Below are 25139 nucleotides of genomic sequence, written 5' to 3' on the forward strand. Positions count from 1 at the left end.
GTTCAAAGTAAAACAGGATGCCAAAGCTGAAGAAAATCCGGATCAGCCTGAAATGATGGCTGGGAAGAGCGATGGAAGTGCAGAAAGGGCATGCAGTTTATTAGGGAGATGGGGCAAAGATGATTTTTTCATCTAAGGCTAGATGTCTAACAAGTAATCTGTCAACACAAGAGGAAAAGAGAAAGATGGTGGAAATGTAGAGCTAGGTATCATCAGTGCAAATTAAAAGCTGACCAGATGACAGGAACATCTTCAGACAATGGAAGCATCATGAAATTGAGGCGCCAAGGATAGATCCCCTTGGGACTCCAGAGGTAATGCTGCAGGGGCATGAAGAGAAGCTATTGCTGGAGGTGTTGTAGCTACAATTTGATAGACAAGGCTAACTGAAAAAGCATCAGAGGAGGATAGTGTGGTTGACCCAGTCAAAAGCCTCGAAGTGCTGAGGAGGAATAATGCATCCTGGTCAAAGTCACAGAAGGCATCCTTTTGCCTAAGGTTTTTTTGTTGTTTTTGCCAGGGGTTGAAATTTGATTGGAAATATTCATGGAGTTGCGGGAAAAATGGACACAGATTTGGGAAGCAACGTATTCAAGGACTAGAGAGGAAAGGAAGATCGGACATGTGTTTGTAGTTTGTAGGGAGAGAGAAATCATGGGTGATGTTAGGTTCGATCTTATTGACAATCAATGAGTTGTTCGCACTTGTTGGAGGTGAGCTTGTAGGGGAAAGGGACAGGGTTTAAAGGAGATCTTTAGTATTAGAGAAAAGAAAGCAGGAATCTAAAAGGGCTGGAATATAATCGAAAAGTTCAGATGGTTTATAGGTTATAATAATGGAAAGCTGGGACTCATTACACTATTCCTTTTATAAACCATCCAATTACTAACATTTTATGTGCCATGTAATTTGCTTAAAAAAATGGCTCGTCTACACTTGCCTGCCTACCCATGCTGACTGTTTTATGGCATGGGCATCATATTATTCGGGTCAATTGGTTTGGCAACGAGCTCAATTGACCATTAATTATCTGCTTAAAAATGTGGGTGGGCTGCAGATTTTAGTGCCCGCTCACCTACCATATTAGGAAGGAATAGCTCGGGGTGGGTGGAAAGGTGGTGGGCTTGCCTCCCCTTGTATTTTACATGTCCCCCACAACTAAAAACATGCCCAGCAAGGGAGAAGGTGGTAAAATCCAGCCCGAAGTGCCATCAAGCTTGTCAGTGAGTGTGAGCTGCCAAGCTGTGTCAGAGCTGTATCAGATGTATTAAACTTGTGTCAGGTAATTATCAAGGTGTGTAGGAAATGGCTGTAGACAGGCTGGTCAGAGGAGCAGAACAGTGGCAAATGGAGTTTAATCCTGAAAAGTGTGAGGTGATGCATTTTGGGACGACTAACAAGGAAAAGGAGTACGATGAATGGTAGGACCTTAGGAAATACCGAGGATCTGAGGGACCTTGGTGTGCATGTCCATAGATTCTTGAAGGCAGCAACACAGGTAGATAAGGTGGCTAAGGCGGCATATGGGATACTTGCTTTTATTAGCCGAGGCGTAGAATATAGGAGCAGGGAGGTTATGTTGGAGCTGTACAAAACGCTAGTTAGGCCACAGCTGCTGTACTATGTGTAATTCTGGTCACCACACTATAGGAAGGATGTGATTGCACTGGAGAGGGTGCAGAGGAGAATCACCAGGGTGTTGGCTAGGCTGGAGCATTTCAGCTATGAAGCGAGACTAGATAGACTGGTGTTGTTTTCCTTACAGCAGAGAAGGTGGAGGGGTAACCTGATTAAGATGGACAAAATTATGAGGGGCATAGATAGGGTAGACAGGAAAAAAAATTTTCCCTTGGTGGAGGGGTCAATAACCAGGGGGCATAGAGTTAAGGTAAGGGACAGGAGGTATAGAGGGGATTTGAGGGAAAAATGTTTTCACCAAGAGGGGAGTAGGTATCTGGAACTCTCTGCCTGAAAGTGTGGTAGAGGTAGGAGCCCTCAACATTTTAAGATGTATTTAGATGAACACTTGAAATGCCGTAGCATGCAAGCCAAGTGCAGAAAAATGGGGTTAGAGTAGATAGGGGCTTGATGACCAGCATGGACAAGATGGGCTGAAGGGCCGCTTTCTGCGCTGTAAAACTCTGACTATGAAATACAGTATTGATCTTCCCCAGTTGTGGATCTCTTCAATTTAACTGTTTCCTTCCTAAGCCTAACGTCCTTTGGATGAATCTGCTTCCTGCCCCAGAGTAACACCCAGACATGTAACTGCTTCCTTCATAAGTGTAATACCCCTTTGGTGTATTGGGCTACAGCACAATTCATATTTTGAATTTTTGGCACAAATGAGATTCTTTGAGCCAATATTTTTCATCTCATAAGGTGTTAAAACTACAATATTTACTTACTCTGAGCCTGATATTGTCCACAGAATAAACAGTATATGGGTGTTACCTCCTACCTCTTTCAACACCACAATTTCAAACACTGAACGATGTTAAATTGAAAGTTGCCACCCAGCTCACTTGAAGCATGAGCACTGATCTGGAAAACTGAGCTGGACGAACAAAAAAACAAGCAATGTTGCTTTCTGGTGACAGCCTCAGTAACTTCATGAGTTGGTTGCTACAGGAAGCTGCAGATGGGCCACTACAATGTAGGTTACTTCAGGAGTAAAGATTCTGTTTCAAACTTTTGCCCTTCCCCTTTTCAGTGCCATGCAAGTTGATCCATTTCAGACTGCCTTGCCTTTATACTCATTCCCACTGAATGAGATGACGACTGTTTGTCACATGAGATCAGTAACCCAGCTTAGACAGACTAAAATACATATGAATCAGTCATGCAGTTTCTAAGATGAGAATGCAGCAGCAGTAGCAGCTACTCAGACTGTAGAAATCTCTGGGTTGGCTAACAGACTGCTTCAAGATGCCAGTCAATATTGAAGTAAATTGAACTGCTCAGGACACAGCCCCACTGATCTAAAATGGCAGATCTGAGTGACAGGAAAAACATTTTAAGGAAGGAGAAATAAAATATTAAACATCCATTTTTGCATAGTTCAGATAGGAGCAACAACTCGAACAGAAATAATTTCCTGTAACTTGCCATCTCCCATAAGCACCATACGGACTGCAGTGGTTCAAGAAGGCAGCAACCTTCAAGGGCAAGCAGGGATGGGCAATAAATGCTGGCCCAGCCAGCATAGCCCACGTCCCGTGAATGAATAAAAAAAATCTCCAATTGAGCTGGTATCCAAAGCCATAGTTTAACATCTGAAAGGATGTTTTTCCACACTGTAATATACCTCAGAATCAATCTCTAATTTCTAATCAATTCTCTAACACTGACATCTTAGATTAATGATAAAGTGCACCAAAAAACTCAACATATTCCAACTTTGAATAGAAACTGTCGGTACAAACAGTATGAGGATTCAAACTCAGCAAGTTATATGCCCTTTTCATAGGCACACGGAACAGAAAATTTCTAAAAAAAATTAAAACACCCAGAACATAAATACAAAATTAAATGAAAATACCTTGTCCAATGTGCTTCAAAAAATCCTGAGTAGTAAACTATGGTTGGGAGAAGCGCAGAGAAACACCACAGCAGGAGTGTTGGGAAAAACTGTGTTATGATGGGATTCTGCCGAGACACAAATTGAACAGGCAGTAAGCTTAAGGTTTTTGATGCTTGGAGTCAAAAGTTTGAAAGGTCAGGGCTTATCACTGTCAAATGACAATTAGTAATAAGCAGAAAGTGAATTCTGACTTATCTAAAAACATCCAAAGACAGACATGTGTTACAACCACCACTGGCTCTATTTGTGTTACAGCAAGTCATTCCTGGACTGTATAAAGGGGGGATTTTCATCAACCAAAAAGCCATTCCCTGGCCAGAGCTTTCTTAGGAATTACAGGATGAAGCATATCAAAGTTAAATGACATCAGGTATTATTGACTTTCATAATTTCGCCAAGCACTGAATGGCTCTGAGCTCTTGATTTCAGGGGACCACCCTTGACCACATGCAGATTTTGTTAGATACTTTTAGATACTTTTGGCCCCTTTACATGGTGGGGGTTATCAATGCCCTGGAAAAGACTCAGAGGTGGACCACTCAATTGATGACTAAGTGTGTTTAATTACTACAATAGACTTAAACAGTTGGGGCTTAATACTTTGGAGAGTAAAGAGATTTGATTGATATATTTAAAATAGTGCAAGTTTTAGGGTCAGCCCATATAGACAGCCTATTTGAACTGGATAGATCAAAGAGAACAACTTATGATAGTATAGAACTAGGTAAGATGTCAGGAGGAAATCTTTCTGAAGAGTCTGTTGACCTGCTCTATGTGCAGCGAGTGTGGATTTACAGTAAGCATTCAAAAGGCAACTGAATGAATTCCAGTGAGTGGCAAAGGTGGTTCACTGGGAGTGGAAAGGTGCTTGTGTCAATCATTGTGATCTCCTGGAGCTCACTTGTAAATTGGCATAAGATTTTCCCTCTGGTTTTTGTGCTTTTCCCAGGAGACTGTGTGAGCATGTACATGTAGATGAACATATATGTAATAATGGCATCATTTCCAGGATGGTGCAGGCAGATGGACAGGCTAGTCTACTCATGTCCTTTCTGTGTTTGAATGCCAGCAATATTGGCAAAGGCTAATTTTACTCATCCTCCTCACTAAGCCAGGAACAGGGTTAGCAAGTTGAAGAAAATAAAAGCAATATGTTTTTTCTTTAAAAAATGTTGATACACTAAAACTTACATTTAAATATTCAACAGGCTTTGTAACATTGAACTTGTCCATTGTTGTAATAATAATAGCAGGAGTGGTCAAGAAGAAAAGTAGAATAAAAAGGATACAGTTGATGATGAGGCAGCGGAGCCACCACGAAATCCCTCTCAATGACAAGTGCTCCCTGTGTAAATAAAAAGATTCTTATATAATTGTACCTTAAGGCAATTGGCCACCAGCTCTCAACAGATTTTGCAGGACACACTTGATTACTGAGTGAAATACTTGGGCAAAACAAAGCTGATGGATTTGATCTTTCCTCATTTAACCCAGCAAAATACTAAAGGAAGGAACAGCAGAGAGATTTATCAACATTGCTGAGGCCTGGGTGGAATATCCACTCAAGTACAATCAGGAGACTTGGATCGATCAACAACCGAAGGTCACAAGCTCAAATTCTACCAAGATAAACTATGAAATGGAATTAAATCTTTTAAGAATTTTTCATAAGCATCAAAAAAAAAATGACCAAAGCTACCAAATAATCAAAAAGTTAATTGGTTCATTAATGACAAGAATCTGTCATGCTTATCCTGTCGAGCCTACATTTGATGCCAGTTCACATCACATGGTTGCCTCTTAAAGGCCTTTCAAATGGCCTAGCAAGATGGTAAAGCAGCCATGATAAAACAGAAGAGAAATGTTAGATTAATGTTTTGTCAATGATGCAGACAAGACTTGGACAATCGTAGCTCAACCTACATTTCAAAACCCTCTAACATTTGGAGAATGGTGTCCAAGTTAAGAAAGCAATCCCAGTGGTCAAATGGTTTCTGGTTTCAACATCCCTCAGCAATTCAATCTGTACACTGCCAGCTTTAATTTCCCGGCAAATCGCACAACATTCCTTCAGTGTTGCAGGATCAAAACCTTAGAATTCCCTACTTAGTGCAATAGCCTCATGGACTGCAACAGTTGAAGGAGGTTAAACATAGCTTTCTCAGCTCAAAATAGGGATAATAAAAAATGCAGTATTGCTAGTTCTTTTAGTGTGCGTGGCTGATTACCCAGTGGAAAATGTGATTTATGATTCATACTTGAAGCAGGGCCATTATGTTACCTCCTATCAAAAACAACAGAAAGCGATAACTTACCAGTAAATATTGTGGGGATCAGGCGCATAGCTCACACTCCAGTTTGAAGCATGGAGGAACTCGCTGTTTGAAGATCTCTGAGGCTCTCCACTGAATATACAGCCCTGAAACTTACAGGCATTGAAGTCTCTGAGAATTCTGTGGAAATAAAATCAGATGTAAAAGTAAAGTGAAACCTTCCATATTGAGTTGGATAATGCCAGAGCCCTCAGCAATGATGAATTGTGCATTGCAAAGGTTTGAATATACTTAAATTGACCCTCTTTAACACTGGGATCTCTGTTTATACCCACTTAGCTTCAGGTAAACCTACAAATTAATCCTTTACAGTAATACTTGCTGGATAAGCAGTAGGAAGCTCATCAGTGCTTGTGTTAGTAATCTGCATGGTTATGCTTGGTTAATCTCTTGCACCTATTTGAGTGCCTTAAACCTGTCTCATGCAAATCTGCACCAAAGCATTCTCTATGGGTAAGAAGTCTGTTCTATGGGAAAAACATATTGTATTTCAAATCAGGTAAACCTGTATACTGTTCTCAGTAGCTTGCTTTGGTGGGATGGTAATGACATTAAAACAAACTTGTTCATATGCAGCAACATGCTCATTTGAAAGAAATGTGATGTCCTCACTAACACCATTGGATCTCTTCGTGCATATTCTAGGACCCACAGATTCCTGTTTCCAAGCCTAAAATGTAGAGTCGCAAACAGAGCGCAATGTCAAATGCACTGCGTGACACACACATCCTGTAGGGCATTGTGTGTAGAGCAACACGAGGATTAAGCTGACATCATGAAACCAAAGGAGGGCCACTGGTCATCAATCTCAAGATGCATCACACCCTGGAAACTCCTGATAATCTGCATTATTCTTGCAGAAGATATAGTGGTCAGTCAGTCAGCCTGCTGAGAATACTGCAATCACAATCAGGCAATCACATCACAAAAAACAGTATGGACTTGCTGGGCTAAATTTTGTTGGTTTCATCTTAATTTATTGCATCAATGCCAACAAAGCAATGGCCATGACGTCCAAAGCACAGGAACACTCTAGTTGAAGTTTTAAAAGGGTGATGCCATAGCAAGACTGAATTTCAGTAATTTTTTGTTAAATATTCAAGAAATAATAAGTATTATTACAGAGAGCAAGGAATGCAAGGGAGTGATTACAGAAAATGATAAAGGGTCAAATGACACCATCTGAGACTTAAACACGTATGTTCTCTAGTTGGTGTGTAAATACAATGAATAATGTCACAGAATTGTTAGAAACTTAGAATAGTTACTGCAGGAGGCTATTCAGCCCACTCTGAAGGAGCAATTCACCTAATGCCACTCATTATGAACAAACGAAATAGAAGTAGGTGGTCATTTGGTGATGGCGTAGTGTCATTGTCGTTGGACGAGTAAACCAGGGCAAAGCTCTGGGGACCCGTGTTCGAATCCTGTTAGAATTCAATAAAAAAATAACCTGGAATTAAAAGTCTAATGACGACCATGAAACATTGCCGACTGTTGTGAAAACCCATTGAGTTCACTAATGTCCTTCAGGGAAGGAAATCTGCAGTCCTTACCTGGTCTGGCCTACATGTGACTCCCGACCCACAGCAATGTGGTTGATTCTTAAATGCCCTCTGAACAACAACAATTTGGGATGGGCAATAAATGCTGGCCTAGCCAGCGACACCCACACTCCATGAACTATAAAAAAGTACCAAGATCCCTCTGCAACTTGGAATTCTGCAGCTGTCCTCCGTTTAAGTAACACTCTGCTTTTTTATTCTTCCTTCCAAAGTGAACGACCCCACATTTCCCTGCATTGTACCCCATCTGCCAGATTTTTACCCACTCACTAAACCTCTCTATATCTGTCTGCAACTTCCTCATGCCCTCTTCATAACATACTTTCTCAACTATCTGTGTCATCTGCAAATTTAGCTGTCATGCCTTCGCTCCCTGCATCCAAGTATTGATAAAAAATTGTAAAAAGTTAAGGCCCCAGCCAGACCCCTGAAGGTCTCCACTCATCACATCCTGCCAATCAGAAAAAGACCCATTTATACACAGTTTTCTACCAGACAGCCAATCTTTTATCCATGCTCATGTTACCCCCATACCATTTATTTTCCACAATAACCTTTGATGTGGCAACTTATCAGATGCCTTCTGGAAATCCAAGTAGAGCATGTTTACAGGCTTCCCTTTACCCACACAGCGTGTTACTCCTTTAAAGAACTCAAATAATTTGGTTAAACATGATTACGAAATCATGTTGACTCTTCCAGATTACCATGAATTTTCTAAGTGCCCAGCTATTACCTCCTTAATGATCGACACTAACACCTTCCTCAATTCCAATGCCACTCCCCTGCCTTTCCCCTGTAGCTCTGCAATTTTTTCCTTTTCAGATAATGACCAATTCCCTTCTGAATGACTCAAGTGACCCTGCTTCCACATTCTCAGCAAGTGCACGCCAGATCCTAATCACTTGTTACATGAAAGTTGTCCTCATTGCTATTGCTTCTTTGTGTATGCCTGGTGCTGATCCTGACATGTCCTCCTGCACTCTTTACTGAACCAGGGTTGATCCCCTGGCTTGGTGGTAATGGTAGAGCGGGGATACGTCAGGCCATAAGGTTGCAGATTGTGGTTGAGTACAGTTCTGCTGCTGATGATGGCCCACAGCGCCCAGTCTCGAGTTGCTAGGTCTATTTGAAATCTATCCAGTTTAGCCTGCTAGTAATTCCACACAGCAGGATGGAGGGTATCTTCAAAGTTAAGCTGGGACTTAGTTTCCACAAGGACTGTGCGGTGGTCACTCCTACTGATACTGACATGGGCAGACATATCTGCAGCAGGCAGATTGGTGAGGATTAGGTCAATTATGTTTTTCCCTCTTGTTGGTTCCCTCACCACCTGCCACAGGCCCCAGTCTCGCAGCTATGTCCTTTAGGACTCAGCCAGCTCGGTAGTACTACCGAGCCAATCTTGTTGATGGGCATTGAAGTCCCCCACCCAGAGTACATTGTGTGCCCATGCCACCCTCAGTGCTTTGTTCAACATGGAGGAGTATTTAGACTTGAATGCAGGAGGGTTGATCAGTAAGTTCATGGATGACACGAAAATTGGTGGGGAGGAGGTTAGCCTTAGATTACAGGAGGATATAGACTGGCTGGTCAAATGGGCTGATTAGTGACAAATGGAATTTAATCCGGACAAGTAAGAGATGATGCACTTGGGCAGGACAAATAAGGCATGGCAATACACGATGAATGGTAGGACACTGGGAAGCACCGAGGATCAGAGGGACCTTGGTGTACATGTTCACGAGTCCCATAAGGTAGTGGGACAGGTAGATAAAGTGGTTAAGAAGGCATATGGGACACTTGCCTTTATTAGCCGAGGCATAGAACATAAGAGCAGGGAAGTTATGCTGGAACTGTATGAAACGCTGGTTAGGCCACAGCTAGGGTATTGTGTGCAGTTCTGGAATCTGCATTATAGGAAGGATGTGATTGCATTAGAGAGAGTACAGAGGAGATTTACCAGGATGTTGCCTGGGCTGGAGAGTTTTAGTTATGAGGAAATATTGGATAAACAGGGGTTAGTTTCCTGGAGCAGAGGAGATCGAGGATGATTGAGGTGTATAAAATTATGAGGGGCATAGATAGGGTAGACAGGAAGGAACTTTTCCCCTTGGTGGAGGGATCAATAACCAGGGGGCATAGATTTAAGGTAAGGGGCAGGAGGTTTAGAGGGGTTGTGAGGAAGAATTTTTTCACCCAGAGGGTGGTGGGAATCTGGAACTCACTGCCTGAAAGGGTGGTAGAGGCAGAAACTCTCATAACATTTAAGAAGTATTTGGATGTTAGGTACTTGTTTGACTGGCCGATGGGCCGAAGGGCCTTTTTCTGTGCTGTGGACCTCTATGACTCTACTGCTGAGTACTGCTTCATCAGTTGAGCGGGGGGAGGTACATGGTAATCAGCAGGAGGTTTCTTTGTCAATGTTTGACCTGATGCCATGAGACTTCATGGGGTCTGGAGTCAATGTTGAGGGCTCCCAGGGCAACTCCCTCCTGACTCAGGTGAAGCCTTCAAGGTGAGGGGCAGGTGGTTTAGGGGGGGATGTGAGGAAAAACTTTTTTACCCAGAGGTTGGTGACGGTCTGGAATGCACTGCCTGGGAGGGTGTTGGAGGCAGGTTGCCTCACATCATTTAAAAAGTACCTGGATGAGCACTTGGCTCGTCATAACATTCAACTCTATGGGCCTAGTGCTGGTAAATGGGATTAGGTAGGTAGGTCAGGTGTTTCTCACGTGTCGGTGCAGACTCGATGGGCTGTAGGGCCTCTTCTGCACTGTGATTCTGTGTGACTGTATAACATTGAGGCCACCTCTGTTGGGTCTGTCCTGCCGGTGGAACAGGAGGTACCCAGGGATGGCAGTGGTGGTGTCTGGGACAGTATCTGCAAGATGCGATTCTGTGAGCATGATTGTGTCAGGCTGTTGCTTGACCAGTCCATGAGACAGCTCTTCCAATTTTGGCACAAGCTCCCAAATGTTAGTAAGGACGACTTTGCAGGGTCAACAGGACTGGGCTCGTCGTCGTCGTTTTCAGTGCCTAGGTTGATGCCAGGTGGTCCATCCAGTTTCCTTCCTTTTGTATTGGCTTTGTAGCGGTTGGATATAACTGAATGGCTTAATAGGCCACTTCAGAGGGCATTTAAGAGTCAACCACATTACTGCTGATCTGAAGTCACATGTTGGCCAGACCATGCGAGAACAGCAGATTTCCTTCCCTAAAGGACATTAGATCTGGTTTTTAATGATAATCAAAAATGGTTTCAAGATCATTAGACTTTTAATTCCAGATTTTTATTTTATTCAAATTCTATCATCTGCCTTGGTGGGATTTCAACCCTGGTCTCCAGAACATTACCTTGGGTCTCTGGATTACCAGCCTAGTGACAATACCATTTCACTTTGCATCTGTCTTTACCGAGGAAGATGCTGCTACCAAGGTCATGGTGAAAGGAGGTGGTAATTCAGACACTTGAAAAGTTTAAAATTTATAAGGACAAGGTATTGGATAGGCTGCCTATACATAAAGTTGATAAGGCACCAGATGAGATGTATGAGATTTGGAAGGAGTAATTTGACAAGGAAGTATTCAATGAATGGCATGACATTAGGAAGTTCTGAGGAACAAAGGGACTTTGGCGTGTGTGTCCATAGATCTCTGAAGGTGGAGGGGCATGTTAGTGGGGTGGTGAAAAAGGCATATGAGACACTTGCCTTTATCAATCGAGGCATAGATTACAAAAGTAGGGAGGTCATGTTGGAGTTGTATAGAACCTTGGTGAGGCCACAGCTGAAGTACTGTGTGCAGTTCTAGTTGCCACATTATAGGAAGGATGTGATTGCACTAGAGGGGGTGCAGAGGAAATTCACCAGTATGTTGCCTGGGATGAAACATTGAAGTTATGAAGAGAGGTTGGATAGACTTGGGTTGTTTTACTGGAGCAGAGAAGACTGAGGAGCGAGCAATCGAGGTGTACAAGATTATGAGGGGCATGGACAGGGTGGATAGGGAGCAGCTGTTCCCCTTAATTGAAGGGTCAGTCACAAGGGGACATAAGTTCAAGGTGAGGGGCAGGAGGTTTAGGGGGGGGATGTGAGGAAAAATTTTTTACCCAAGAGCGGTGACGATCTGGAACGCGCTGCCTGGGAGGGTGGTGGAGGTGGGTTGCCTCACATCCTTTAAAATGTACCTGGATGAGCATTTGGCACATCATAACATTCAAGGCTATGGACCAAGTGCTGGTAAATTGGATTAGGTAGGTAGGTCAGGTGTTTCTCGTGTTGGTGCAGACTCAATGGGCTTAAGGGCCTCTTCTGCACTGTGAGATTCTATCCAAGGATACTACAGGAAGAGAGTGTGGCAACCGCGGAGGCATTGGCCATAATTTTCCACTCTTCCTTAGAAGGTAGGTGGTGGCAAATTGCAAGTGTTACACCCTTGTTCAGAAAAGGGTGTAAAGCTAAACCCAGCAACTACAGGTTGGTCAGTTTAACTTCAGCAGCAGGGGAGCTTTCAGAAACAATAATTTGGGACAAAATTTGTAACCACTTGGGTAAATGCAGGTAATTAAGGAAAGCCAACATGGATTTAAGGGAAAATCATGTTTAATTAACTTGCTGGAGCTTCCTAAGAGGTAAGGGAGGTTGATGAGGGTAATGCTGTGTACATGGACTTCCAAAAGGTATTTGATAAAGTGCTGTACAAAAGACGTGAGCAAAGTTATAGCTCATGGGAAAAAAGGGACAGTAGGAACATGAACACAAAATTGGCTTAGGCTCAGGTAATAAAGAATAGTTCTTTCTGGATATTCTTCGGTGTAGAGGGAGGTTTGTAGTACAGTGTCCCAAGGGTTTGTTTTGGGAGCTTTGCTCTTCCTGATATATACTAATAACCTAGACCTTGGCGTACAGGGTACAGTTCAAAATTTGTGGATGATACGAATCATGGAAACATTGTGAACTGCAAGGAGGATAAGCGTAGAACTTCAAAAAAGGACAGACAAGTTGGTGGAATGGGGAGGCAGGTGACAATCAATGCAAAGAACTGAGAGGTGATGCATTTTTGTAGGAAGAACAGTGAGACACAATATAAAATAAAGAGTACAATTCTAAAAGGGGGTGCAGGAGCAGAGGGATCAGGTGCATGTGTGCACAAGTCATTGCAGGTGGCAGGACAACATGAGAGTGCTGTTAAAGCAGCATACAGTATCCTTGGTTTTATTAATAGGGGTATACAGTACATATTAAACTTGCATAAAATACTGGTTTGGTCTCCTTTAAGATCTTCCTGATATATATTAATGATCTAGACCTCGGTGGTCAAATTTTACAATTGACACAAAACTTGGAAGCATTGTGAACTGTGAGGAGGATCGTGTTAAACTTCAAAAGGGCATGACAGGCTGGTGGAATGGGTGAACAAGTGGCAGTGCTAAGTATGAAATTATCCACTTTAGCAGGAGGAAAGGGGAGAGGCAATATAAAATAAAGGATACAATTTTAAAGTGGGTGCAGGTGAGAAGGGACACGGGGTACATGTGCATAAATCATTGAAGGAGGAGGGATAGTTCAAGAGAGCAGTTAATAAATCACACAACATCCTGGGCTTTATAAATAGGGGCATAGGGTACAAGAGCAAGGAAGTTATGATAAACCTGCATAAAACATTGCTTTGGCCTCACCTGAAGTACTACATCCAGTTCTAGGCACTACACTTAAGGAAGGATGTGAAGACATTACAGGGTGGAGAAGAGATTCACAAGAATGGTTCCAGGGATGACTCAGTTACTTGGATATATTGGAGAAACTGGGCAGGGGAAGGCAAGGTTAAGAGGAGATTTGATAGAGACGTTGAACATCATGAGGGGTCTGGACAGAATAGTTAGGGCAAAATTATTTCCATTGGTGGAAGGATTGAGGACCAGAGATTACCAATTCAAGCTGATTGGCTAAAGAAGCAATGGTAACTCTTTTGAGTCATTTAATGATTAGGATCTGGATTGCACTGCCCGACAATGTGGTGGAGGCAGATTGAATAGTTGATTTCAAAAGAATATTGGATCATTTTGTGAAGAGAAAAAATTTGCAGGGCTACAGGCAAAAGGTGCTTGGCCTAAATAGCCAAGTGGTTATGGTACTGGGTTTGTAACCCTAAGATCAAGAGTTCAAATCTCACAATGGCAAACTATGAAACAATGTAACTTTATCTGAAACAGATGGAAACGTGTTTGTACTCGAAAGAGTTACAGGTACCAGGGCCTTCCACACTATGTACTTGTAACATCTTGCTTGGCCTAAATAGCCAAGTGGTTATGGTACTGGGCTTGTAATCCCAAGATCAAGAATTCAAATCTCACAATGGCAAACTATGAAACAATGTAACTTCATCTGAATAGGAACAGATGGAAATGTGTTTGTACTCAAAAGAGTTACAGTAACACTATTTTGCTTGGCCTAAATAGCCAAGTGGTTATGGTACTGGGTTTGTAACCCTAAGATCAAGAGTTCAAATCTCACAATGGCAAACTATGAAACAATGTAACTTCATCTGAAACAGATGGAAACAGGTTTACTCAAAAGAGTATCAAGAGTTCAAATCTCTCAATGGCAAACTGAAACAATGTAACTTCATCTGAAACAGATGGAAACGGGTTTGTACTCTATAAAGATACCCTGACTGAAATAGAGTGGAGTCAGGAGGTATATACCCGTAATGTTTCATTCAGTGAATAAACCTATACCAAGTAAAGATTGGCTCCGGTTTTGCTTGGCCTAAATAGCCAAGTGGTTATGGTACTGGGTTTGTAACCCCAAGATCAAGAGTTCAAATCTCACAATGGCAAAACTATGAAACAATGTAACTTCATCTGGAAACAGATGGAAACGTGTTTGTACTCGAAAGAGTTAAAGTACAGGCTTCTGTTCCACGACAGATTTCCTGCAGTTTCGGCGTTGGCCTAAATAGCCAAGTGGTTATGGTACTGGGTTTGTAACCCCCAGATCAAGAGTTCAAATCTCACAATGGCAAACTATGAAACAATGTAACTTCATCTGAAACAGATGGAAACAGGTTTACTCAAAAGAGTATCAAGAGTTCAAATCTCACAATAGCAAACTATGAAACAATGTAACTTCATCTGAATAGGAACAGATGGAAACGTGTTTGTACTCGAAAGAGTTACTTGTGGCTTGGCCTAAATAGCCAAGTGGTTATGGTACTGGGTTTGTAACCCCAAGATCAAAAGTTCAAATCTCACAATGGCAAACTATGAAACAATGTAACTTCATCTGAAACAGAAAGAAACGGGTTTGTACTCGAAAGAGTTACAGGGAAAAGGTAGGCTTGGCCTAAATAGCCAAGTGGTTATGGTACTGGGTTTGTAACCCCAAGATCAAGAATTCAAATCTCACAATGGCAAACTATGAAACAATGTAACTTCATCTGAATCGGAACAGATGGAAACGTGTTTGTACTCGAAAGAGTTACTTGTGGCTTGGCCTAAATAGCCAAGTGGTTATGGTACTGGGTTTGTAACCCCAAGATCAAAAGTTCAAATCTCACAATGGCAAACTATGAAACAATGTAACTTCATCTGAAACAGAAAGAAACGTGTTTGTACTCGAAAGAGTTACAGGGAAAAGGTAGGCTTGGCCTAAATAGCCAAGTGGTTATGGTACTGGATTTGTAACCCCAAGATCAAGAGTTCAAATCTCACAATGGCAAACTATGAAACAATGTAACTTCATCTGAAACAGATGGAAACGTGTTTGTACTCGAAAGAGTTACAGGGAAAAGGTAACCCCAAGATCAAGAGTTCAAATCTCACAATGGCAAGCTATGAAACAATGTAACTTCATCTGAAACAGATGGAAAACGGGTTTGTACTCGAACGAGTTACACCTGCCTGTCGTTTGCTTGGCCTAAATAGCTAAGTGGTTATGGTACTGGGTTTGTAACCCCAAGATCAAGAGTTCAAATCTCACAATGGCAAACTATGAAACAATGTAACTTCATCTGATAACAGATGGAAACGTGTTTGTACTCGAAAGAGTTACAACAAATGCTTGGCCTAAATAGCCAAGTGGTTATGGTACTGGGTTTGTAACCCCAAGATCAAGAGTTCAAATCTCACAATGGCAAACTATGAAACAATGTAACTTCATTTGAAACAGATGGAAATGGGTTTATTTACTCAAAAAGAGTATCAAGAGTTCAAATCTCACAATGGCAAACTATGAAACAATATAACTTCATCTGAAACAGATGGAAACGGGTTTGTACTCGAAAGAGTTACAGGGAAAAGGTAACCCCAAGATCAAGAGTTCAAATCTCACAATGGCAAACTATGAAACAATGTAACTTCATCTGAATAGGAACAGATGGAAACGTGTTTGTACTCGAAAGAGTTACAGGGAAAAGGTGGGAGTGTGGCAGTAGGTGAACTGTTTTTGTAGAGAAATGACAGGTCAAATGGCCTCCTCTGTGCTATAACCATTCTATGATTCTAGGTAGAAGAAACTGCAGCTCATTCAAGACTCGATGTTGGACAAGCAGTATGTCAACAAAGGCAGTGGAGGAATTGAAAGTGGTGGGGGAGAAGCACAGGTGGGTGTAGCCAGCATACATGTGGAAGTTGACCACATGTCTGCAGATAATGTTACTAAGGGGCAGTATGTAGATGAGGACGGGGGATAAACCAAGGACGGATATTTTGGCAATTCAGGAAGCAATCGTATGGGAGTGTGAAGAAACACAAACAAATAGCTAAAAGTGGAAATTAAGTGAAGTTAGTTCCACTGATCAAGTGTTGATCGCATTTAGCTTTTTTGAAGCTTACAATGTCTCAGACTCCTAGTCGGAGATGTTTGACTCCTGGATAGTTTGGTGATTGCTGTTCCCTAGTTGTGCTTCCATTTCTTGTACATCTGTATCAATTACAAATACAAGATCAAGATAAGCACTGCCTTAGGATGAGTTTTTTCTAACTCAGGAGGACATTCAGTCCATCATGGCCCTGATGGCTCTTTGGTACAGATATCCAATAAGTTCCACTCCCATGTCCTTGTAATCTCTGCTCTGAGGAAAATAACCATAGCTCTTTAGTCCCTCCTTGTAACTAAAATCGCTCATCTCTGATGCCATCTGGTAAATCTCCTCGGCAGCCTCTCCAAGGCCTTTACATCCTTCCTAAAGTGTGGTGCCCAGAACTGACCACGGTACTCCAGTAGAGGCTGAACCAGTGGGTTATAAAGGGAGACCATAACTTCATTACTTAGTACTTTTTGCTCATTTGTAAAGCCAAGGGTCAGGTATGCTGCTTTTTCTTAAAAAAGGAGCTTTATCAGATAAAAGCAAAATTCTGTGGATGCTGGAAATTTGAAATAAAAACAGAAAATGCTGGAAAAACTCAGCAGGCCTGACAGCTTCTGTGAGAGAGAAACAGAGTTAACGTTTCTGAAGAACAATCATACGGACTTGAAGTGTTAACTGTTTCTCCACATTTGCGGTCAGACCTGCTGAGTTTTTCCAGCCTTATCTGATTGCTGTGGCACCTTCAATGAATTTTGTACATATACACCCCCCAACACCAAGTCCCTCTGTTACTGTATTTCCTTTAGAATGGTGCCATTTATTTTATATTCCCTCTCCTCATTCTTCCTAATTGCACCATTTCACATTTGAAGCTTAAGTTGCATCTGCTCGTTTAACCAGTCTGCTACTGTCCCCTTCACTGTTTACTATTTTTGAGTTATCATCTGTAAACTTTGAAATTATACCCCGTATAACCAAGTCCAGGGGTAGAATTTTACATTCCATCCCCAGCAGGTTTGTCGACAGGTGGTGAACGTAAAATTTTTTGGATGGCCTTCCCAAAGGGCTCACATCTGTCCTGACCTCTCCACAATTTTATGCTGGGAGAGGCAAGACCTAGGCTGGCCCTTAAGTGGCCAATTATCGATTTATGGGATGTTTCCCAGCAAGCTTCAATCTTCAGGCTGGAAGGAAGAATTCAGGGGAACAGGGGTGGTCCAAAAAGTAACCCAGTTCAGGCCTCAGACGGGAAGGGGTCGCCTCTATCAGCAGCCTCCTTTCAATATTGGCTGCCCCCCACCCCTCCCCTCAAAATGGTCTGGCCCCTACAAGTGCTCTCTTCATTCCCCCCCCCCCCCCCCCACCCCTCCTCCCTCTTTGCTCTGAGACTCCCCCAGACTTACTTGAAGTCCTGGGACTTAAAACTGGGACTGCATGCAGTCCCCAGAGTCTGTCCACTGCAGCTTCTGGTGCTGCAGGGACTAGAGAGCTGCCAGTCAGTCAGGTTGGCTAGCAGCTGACTGAGGCATGGAACCTGCCTCCAGCCAATTAACACTTGGAGCATTAAATGGCTGTGGGGCAGGCAGTAATGGCAGGGATGCATTCGTCGCCGGCTCCTGGGATGGCGGGAATGGAAAACCTGCTAGCCCAAAAATCCTTGCCTAGATCTTTCATACATATGGCATTCGGTAAAACTACTGAGAATCACATTTACCAAATCTGATTTTATCACATGCATTTCCCAGTTTGGTTGAATGAAGCTTTCAATTAAAATAATTTTACTCCACTTATATTCTCCAATTGCTTTGTCATCCTCCTTTTGCCAGCCTGAGGTTATGTCATATACCCCAACTGTTGCTTGGATTATTAAATTTAGAGACATTTCCCCAGAATTTGTTCATTTTAACTGGTCTCCTTTCATTAGATTAACTATTTATTTTCCAGATGACCCTGAAATACAGGACCACCCCTCTCATTTATCTACTCTCTTTGTTTAATGTTCAAGTCTACTGAATGTTGCATTCACCTGCATCCTCAGCTGGGTCTGATGTTTTTTTTTATTATTCATTCATGGGATGTAGGCATTGTGGCTAGGTCAGCATTTATTGCCCAGGTCAGCATTTATTGCCCATTCCAAATTGCCCTCAAAAATGTGGTGGTGAGCTGCCTTCTTGAACCTCTGCAGTCCATGTGGTGTAGGTACACCCTCAGTGCTGTTAGGGAGGGAGCTCCAGGATTTTGGCCCAGAAACAGTGAAGGAACAGTGATATAGTTCTAAGTCAGGATGATGTGTAGGGGAACTTGCAGATGGTGGTGTTCCTATGCACCTGGTGGCTTTATCCTTCTAGGTGGCAGACGTCACAGGTTTGCAAGGTGCTTTCGATATTCCGACAATAGGAGTTGTCTACTGCTGCAAAGCCTTCCAATTCTGGCATCTTGTAGCATTCGTGTGTTTATTTAATATAGATCTTTGTCCTTGAAGTCCCCAAGTTTCTGGTTAGTCTTAGTCTTCGGCCATGATAACTCTGCAATGTGTCCAAGCTCGCCTGTTAACTTGCTGGCCCACCGCTCTCCCAACGTCTCTCTCATCCTGGATCTTTTACCTCCCTACCCATCTATTTCAAACAATTCTCAACAGTTGCTTCTTCAAAAATCTCTTTATCCCTCAGTGGGTTGGGTGCAGTCAATCCTCCTGGTTTCAGTACTTGGTTGTTCTGAAACTGTTTCTGGTTACGAAGTTTGCATTACTGTTATCATCTCATGCTGTCAACCACTCATTAGCATTTGCCATTTTTTTTTTGAACTTCTCAACTTTTCCAAACAACGCAAGTAACTAGAGAATGCTAGCAAGTACCTACTTTGGGCTTTGAGTTTGTCTATAATGCTCTGATTTGTAAGCTTGACTCACCGAGCTGCTGCTTCTTCATTGTCGAAAGTTACAAAAGCCATACCAAGTGGTTTCTCATACACCTTTTCCTTTTCTTTCACATAGTCCTCCTTCAGCTTTTGTTCTAATTTAGTATAATATTCCACTGCATTTTCCTGTAGAAAGAGAAACATCCTCCATTACCACAGACAAGAAAAGCCTAACTGACAAAAAGGCAGAAAGTGTTTCAGCAAATGTGGACTTGCTGCCTTCAGCATCATTGAAGCTGTCAATTTGGAGAAGAATGGAGGCCAAGCAATTTCTGCACCTTGCCTCAACCATATGAACATCAATACCAATTGTTTTATGTAAACTGCCATTTTATCTCAGGGATCCAGGTGCTGTCCAAGACTTCCTGACATAGAGGTTTTAATTTAGCTCATTATCTACTGATAAATTTTCCTATGAACTTGAAATGTATCAATGAAATGAGAACTAGTTCTCTTATTAAAATCACTTCACATACCTCTTCACAGCCTTTAACAACACAACAGCACAGCTGACCACAGGGTTTGGGATTTATCATAACTGGTGTTTCTTCTTTAGAATAGTAGGTCCGACTACGCTCAGCTTTTCGTCTGAAATACAAGGAGCAAAGATAAAGTTGCACATACAATAGCATGATCTCCTTCTGGCACGGATAGCTTTTCCACCTTAACTGGGAAAACTAGCAACAAGATGCTGATGTAGAAGCTACAGTATTGCACTGGTAACTCAAAAGTGAATGCCTCTATGGAAAGCTTTGGAAGTGAATTTACCTTTGTAATTTGCGTGCCAACACCAGGAAAAATGACTACAAAACCTGCTAGATTGTCATAAAAATGAAGCAGAGTATTAATTACTATCATAGCACAAGAGTTACTTACTTACCTGTTTGCATCAAGACGCATCAACTTTGCCACATTATAGCAGAGTCGGGCTTCGTAAACAGTGCAGTCTGGGTAAGCTTCTCTGCAAAGTACATAGCATCAGTTAATCGAATACCAACATCACTGCTTCCCATTAACTCAATGACACTGCATTGTTTAAAAATTCCAACCCTAAGTTTTCACCAGGCTGAAGAATTAACTTTAACATTTAGATTCATAAACTAATGTAAATCAGCTCATTTTCTCTATGAGCTTCTAATCCCAGGTATACAAATGTTCTATATCTAAAACATTTGAACCCCATGATTAGATTTCAGCCCTGCAATCACTCACAACTATCAATTAAAAGACCATTTGAAACACTTCAATATTCCCTAGATACAGGGGTGATACCAGAGTGAAGGATTCCATCACACTCCTGACTTGCACCCTTGCAGATGGTGGAAAGGCTTGGGGAGTCAGCAGCTGAATTACTTGCTGCAGAACATCCAGCCTCCCATCTGCTCTTGTGGCCACAGTATTTATATGGCTGGTTAATGGTAACCCCCAGGATGTTGATAGTGGGGGACTCAGTGATGATAATGCTATTAAATTGGGAAACGGTTAGCTTCTCTTGTTGGGGCTGATCATTGCCCAGCACAAATGTGATGTGAATGTTCCTTGCCACTTATCAGCCCCAAGCCGAGATGTTGGCCAGGTCTTGCTTAAGAGATGATTGCTTAATTACCTGACAACGTACCACAAAATTCAACTCCAATGATTAAAGGAGCAGGGCAGCATTGACACAAAATTGGATAAGGGATAGAAAACAGTTGTGGTAAATGGCTGTTTTGTCAATTGAAGGGAAGTACACAGTTATATTCTCCTGGGTTCAGTACGAGGACCACTGCAGTATGTACATTACTGACTTGGGTTTGGGGATACAGGACACAATTTCAAAACGTGCAAATTTCACAAAACTTGAAAGTGTAGTGAGTAAGTTAGTGACAAATTTCAAGAGGGCATAGGCTGGTGCAATAGGCAGGCACATGACAGATGAAATTCAATGCAGAACAGCATGATATGATTCATTTTAGTAGAAAGAGTGAGAAAGGAGAAGAAAAATGGCCAGCCCTGAGTGGAGTGGCCAGGAATTTGGGTTGGGACCATTATTTTTTCTATGTTATATCATGACTTGGATTCAGAAATTCAAATCAAATTGGTCAAATTTTCAGATCATATTAAACTAGAAAATAGGCAACTCGGCAATTACCACAAGTTCAGAAAAACATACACAAGTGGAACAATGGCAGATGAAAATGAATCTCAGAATCTCTCAGTGCAGAAGAGGCCCTTAAGCCCATCGAGTCTGCACCAATACATAAGAAACGTCTGACCTAACTACCTAATCCCATTTATCAGCACTTGGCCCATAGCCTTGAATGTTATGACGTGCCAAGTGCTCATCCAGGTACTTTTAAAGAATGTGAGGCAACCCGCCCTCCACCACCCTCCCAGGCAGCACATTCCAGACCGTCACTGCCCTCTGGGTAAAAAAAAAAGTTTTTCCTTACATCCCCCCTAAACTTCCTGCCCTCACTTTGAACTTATGTCCCCTTGTGACTGACCCTTCAACTAAGGGGAACAGCTCCTCCCTATCCAACCTGTCCATGCTCCTCAATCTTGTACACCTCGATCAGGTCACCCCCCCAGTCTCCTCTGCTCCAACGAAAACAACCCAAGTCTATCCAACCTCTCTTCATAAATAAAAACAGAATTACCTGGAAAAACTCAGCAGATCTGGCAGCATCGGCGGAGAAGAAAAGAGTTGACGTTTCGAGTCCTCATGACCCTTTGACAGAACTGTCGAAGGGTCATGAGGACTCGAAACGTCAACTCTTTTCTTCTCCGCCGATGCTGCCACACCTGCTGAGTTTTTCCAGGTAATTCTGTTTTTGTTTTGGATTTCCAGCATCCGCACTTTTTTTGTTTTTATCTCTCCTCATAAATGTTTCATCCCAGGCAAAATCCTGGTTAATCTCCTCTGCACCCCCTCCAGTGCAATCACATCCTTCCTATAAAATGACAACCAGAACTGCACACAGTACTCCAGCCGTGGCCTCACCAAGGTTCTATACAACTCCAACATGACCTCCCTACTTTTGTAATCTATGCCTCAATTGATAAAGGCAAGTGTCCTATATGTCTTTTTCACCACCCCACTGACATGCCCCTCCGCTTTGAGATCTATGGACACACACGCCAAAGTCCCTTTGTTCCTCAGAACTTCCTAGTGTCATGCCGTTCATTGAATACTTCCTTGTCAAATTACTTCTTCCAAAGTGTATCACCTCATAATTTTCAGGGTTAAATTCCATCTGCCATTTATCTGCCCATTTGACCATCCCGCCTATATCTTCCTGTAGCCCAAGACACTCAACCTCACTGTTAACCACCCAGCCAATCTTTGTCTCATTCGCAAACTTACTAATCCTACCCTCCAACATAATCATCTATGTCGTTTATATAAATGACGAATAATAGGGGGCCCAGCACAGATCCCTGTGGTACGCCACTGGACATTGGCTTCCAGTCACTAAAGCATCCTTCTGTTATCACCCTCTGTTTCCTACAACTAAGCCAATTTTGAATCCACCTTATCAAATTACCCTGTATCCCATGTGCATTTGCTTTCTTTATAAGTTTCCCATGTGGGACCTTGTCAAAGGCTTTGCTGAAATCCATATAGACTACATCAACTGCACTACCCTCATCTACACACCTGGTCACCTCCTCAAAAAATTCAGTCAAATTTGTTAGGCATTACTCCCCTCTGACAAAGTCATGCTGACTATCCCTGATCCAAGTGGAGATAGATTCTCTCCTTCAGAATTTTCTCCAATAGTTTCCCCACCACTTACGTGAGATTCTGGCCTGTAGTTCCCTGGCTTATCTCTACAACCCTTCTTAAATAGCGGAACCACATTAGCTGTTCTCCAATCCTCTGGCACCTCCCCCGTGGCCAGAGAGGAATTAAAAATTTGAGTCAGAATCCCTGCAATCTCCTCCCTTGCCTTCCTCAGCAGTCTGGGACACAAATCATCTGGACCTGGAGATTTGTCCACTTTTAAGCCTGCCAACACCTCCAATACCTTGTCACTCCCTATATCAATTTGCTTAAGAGCCTCGCAGTCTCTCTCCCTGAGTTCGATACCATCATCCTCATTCTCTTGGGTGAAGACGGATGGGAAGTATTCATTCAGCACTCTAGCGATGTCCTCTGGCTCCACCCATGGATTGCCCCCTTGGTCCATACTCTTTCCCGGGTTATCCTCTTCCCATTGATATACTTATAGAATATCTTGGGATTTTCCCTACTTTTACCAGCCAGAGCTTTCACATATCCCCTCTTTGCTCTTCTAATTGCTTTCTTAAGCTCCACCCTGCTTTCTGTACTCCACAAATGCCTCTGTTGATTTGCTTCACTTGTACCTGCTAAAAGCCTCTCTTTTCCTTCTCATCGTATCCTGAATATCTCCGGTCATCCATGGTTCTCTGGGCTTGTTACTCCTTCCTATCACCTTAGAGGGAACATGTTGAGCCTGTTCCCTCCCCATTTCCTTTTTGACCGCCCCCCACTCCTCCTCTGTGGATTTCCCCACAAGTAACTGTTCCCAGTCTACCTTGGCCAGATCCTGCCTTAGTTTACTAAAATCCACTCTTCCCCTATCCACAACATTTTTTTGCAACTTGTCTATTTCTTTGTCCATAACAAACTTAAACTGTACCATGTTGTGGTCGCTATCACTAAAATGCTCCCCCACCAGCAAGGCTTCATTCCCCAGAATTACGACCAGCACTGCATCGTCCCTTGTTGGACCCTCTACATATTGACCTAAAAAGTTCTCTTGCACACATTTCAAGAAATCCACTCCATCCAAGCTCTTAACACTATGTCTATCCTAATTAATGTTGGGAAAGTTGAAATCACCTAATATAATTACCCTGTTGTTATTGCTTTTACACACCTCTGCAAATTGTGCACATAGTTGCTCTTCAATTTCCCGCTGACTATCTGGGGGTCCAGAATAAACAACTAACAATGTGGCTGCCCCTTTTTATTCTTAAACTCTACCCACAAAGCTTCATTCAATGCCCCCTCCAAGATTTAATCTCTCCTTACTGCAGTAACTGACTCCTTAACTAATAATGCAATGCCTCATCCTCTTTTATCCCCTGCTCTGTCTCGCTTGAAGATTCTATATCCCAGAATGTTGAGCTGCCAATCCTGCCCCTCCCTCAACCACGTCTCAGTGATGGCTACTATATCACAATGCCAATCCTCACCCTTAACTCAGGAGTTTTACCTGTAATAGTCCTGGCATTAAAGTAGAGGCCATCCAGCCTTGCCTTACTCCCTTGAAACTTAATGCAGCTATATTCCCTCTGACTTGATTGTTTTACTGTATTATGATGTGTCCCTATTCTGCTAACATTGTGTCCCTTCCCCCTGCCGAATTAGTTTAAACTCCTCTAGTTTAAACAGTACTAGCAAACCTGCCCACAAGGATGTTAGTCCCGCTCTGGTTCAGATGTAGACCGTCCTGCTTGTACAACTCCCACCTTCCCCAGAAATGGTCCCAGTGATCCAGGATTATAAAACCCTCCCTCCTGCACCAACTCTTAAACCACGTATTCATCTGCACTATTCTCCTACTTCTGAGCTCGCTAGCATGTGGCACTGGGAGTAATCCAGAGATTACAACCCTAGAGGTTCTGCTTTTTAGTCTACTGCCTAACTCCCTGAATTCTTGATGCAAGACCTCACCCCTCTTTCTACCTATGTCATTGTACCATGACCTCTGCCTTATCACCCTTCCCCTTCAGGATGTCATGCAACTGTTCAGTGACATCCTAGACTCTGGCACCAGGGAATCAACATACCATCCTGGAGTCACATTGACAGCCACAGTAGCGCCTATCTGTTCCCCTGACTACAAAATTACTTCCTTCCTTCCTCCCCTCCTGTACAGATAGGTTCTTCTGAAGACTCTTCTGAAGAGTCATACGGAC

General features: G+C 42.6%; 1 protein-coding gene across 7 annotated transcripts in view; it reads right to left on the reverse strand.

Moving 5' to 3' along the window:
• LOC121277832 (CSC1-like protein 2) overlaps nt 1-25139 on the reverse strand; it is a 290835-nt gene that overhangs the window by 48248 nt on the left and 217448 nt on the right. For all 7 annotated transcript variants that reach the window (XM_041187511.1, XM_041187512.1, XM_041187510.1 and 4 more), the window contains 6 exons: nt 20089-20169; nt 19685-19796; nt 19201-19334; nt 5899-6036; nt 4775-4928; nt 3542-3648 (listed from right to left, as the gene is read on the reverse strand). In XM_041187511.1, the coding sequence (XP_041043445.1) occupies nt 3542-3648; nt 4775-4928; nt 5899-6036; nt 19201-19334; nt 19685-19796; nt 20089-20169 (726 nt within the window). The remainder of the gene's footprint in view (nt 1-3541; nt 3649-4774; nt 4929-5898; nt 6037-19200; nt 19335-19684; nt 19797-20088; nt 20170-25139) is intronic.

Source organism: Carcharodon carcharias, chromosome 5 (genome assembly GCF_017639515.1).
Source record: "Carcharodon carcharias isolate sCarCar2 chromosome 5, sCarCar2.pri, whole genome shotgun sequence".
NCBI classification, from domain to species: Eukaryota; Metazoa; Chordata; class Chondrichthyes; order Lamniformes; family Lamnidae; genus Carcharodon; species Carcharodon carcharias.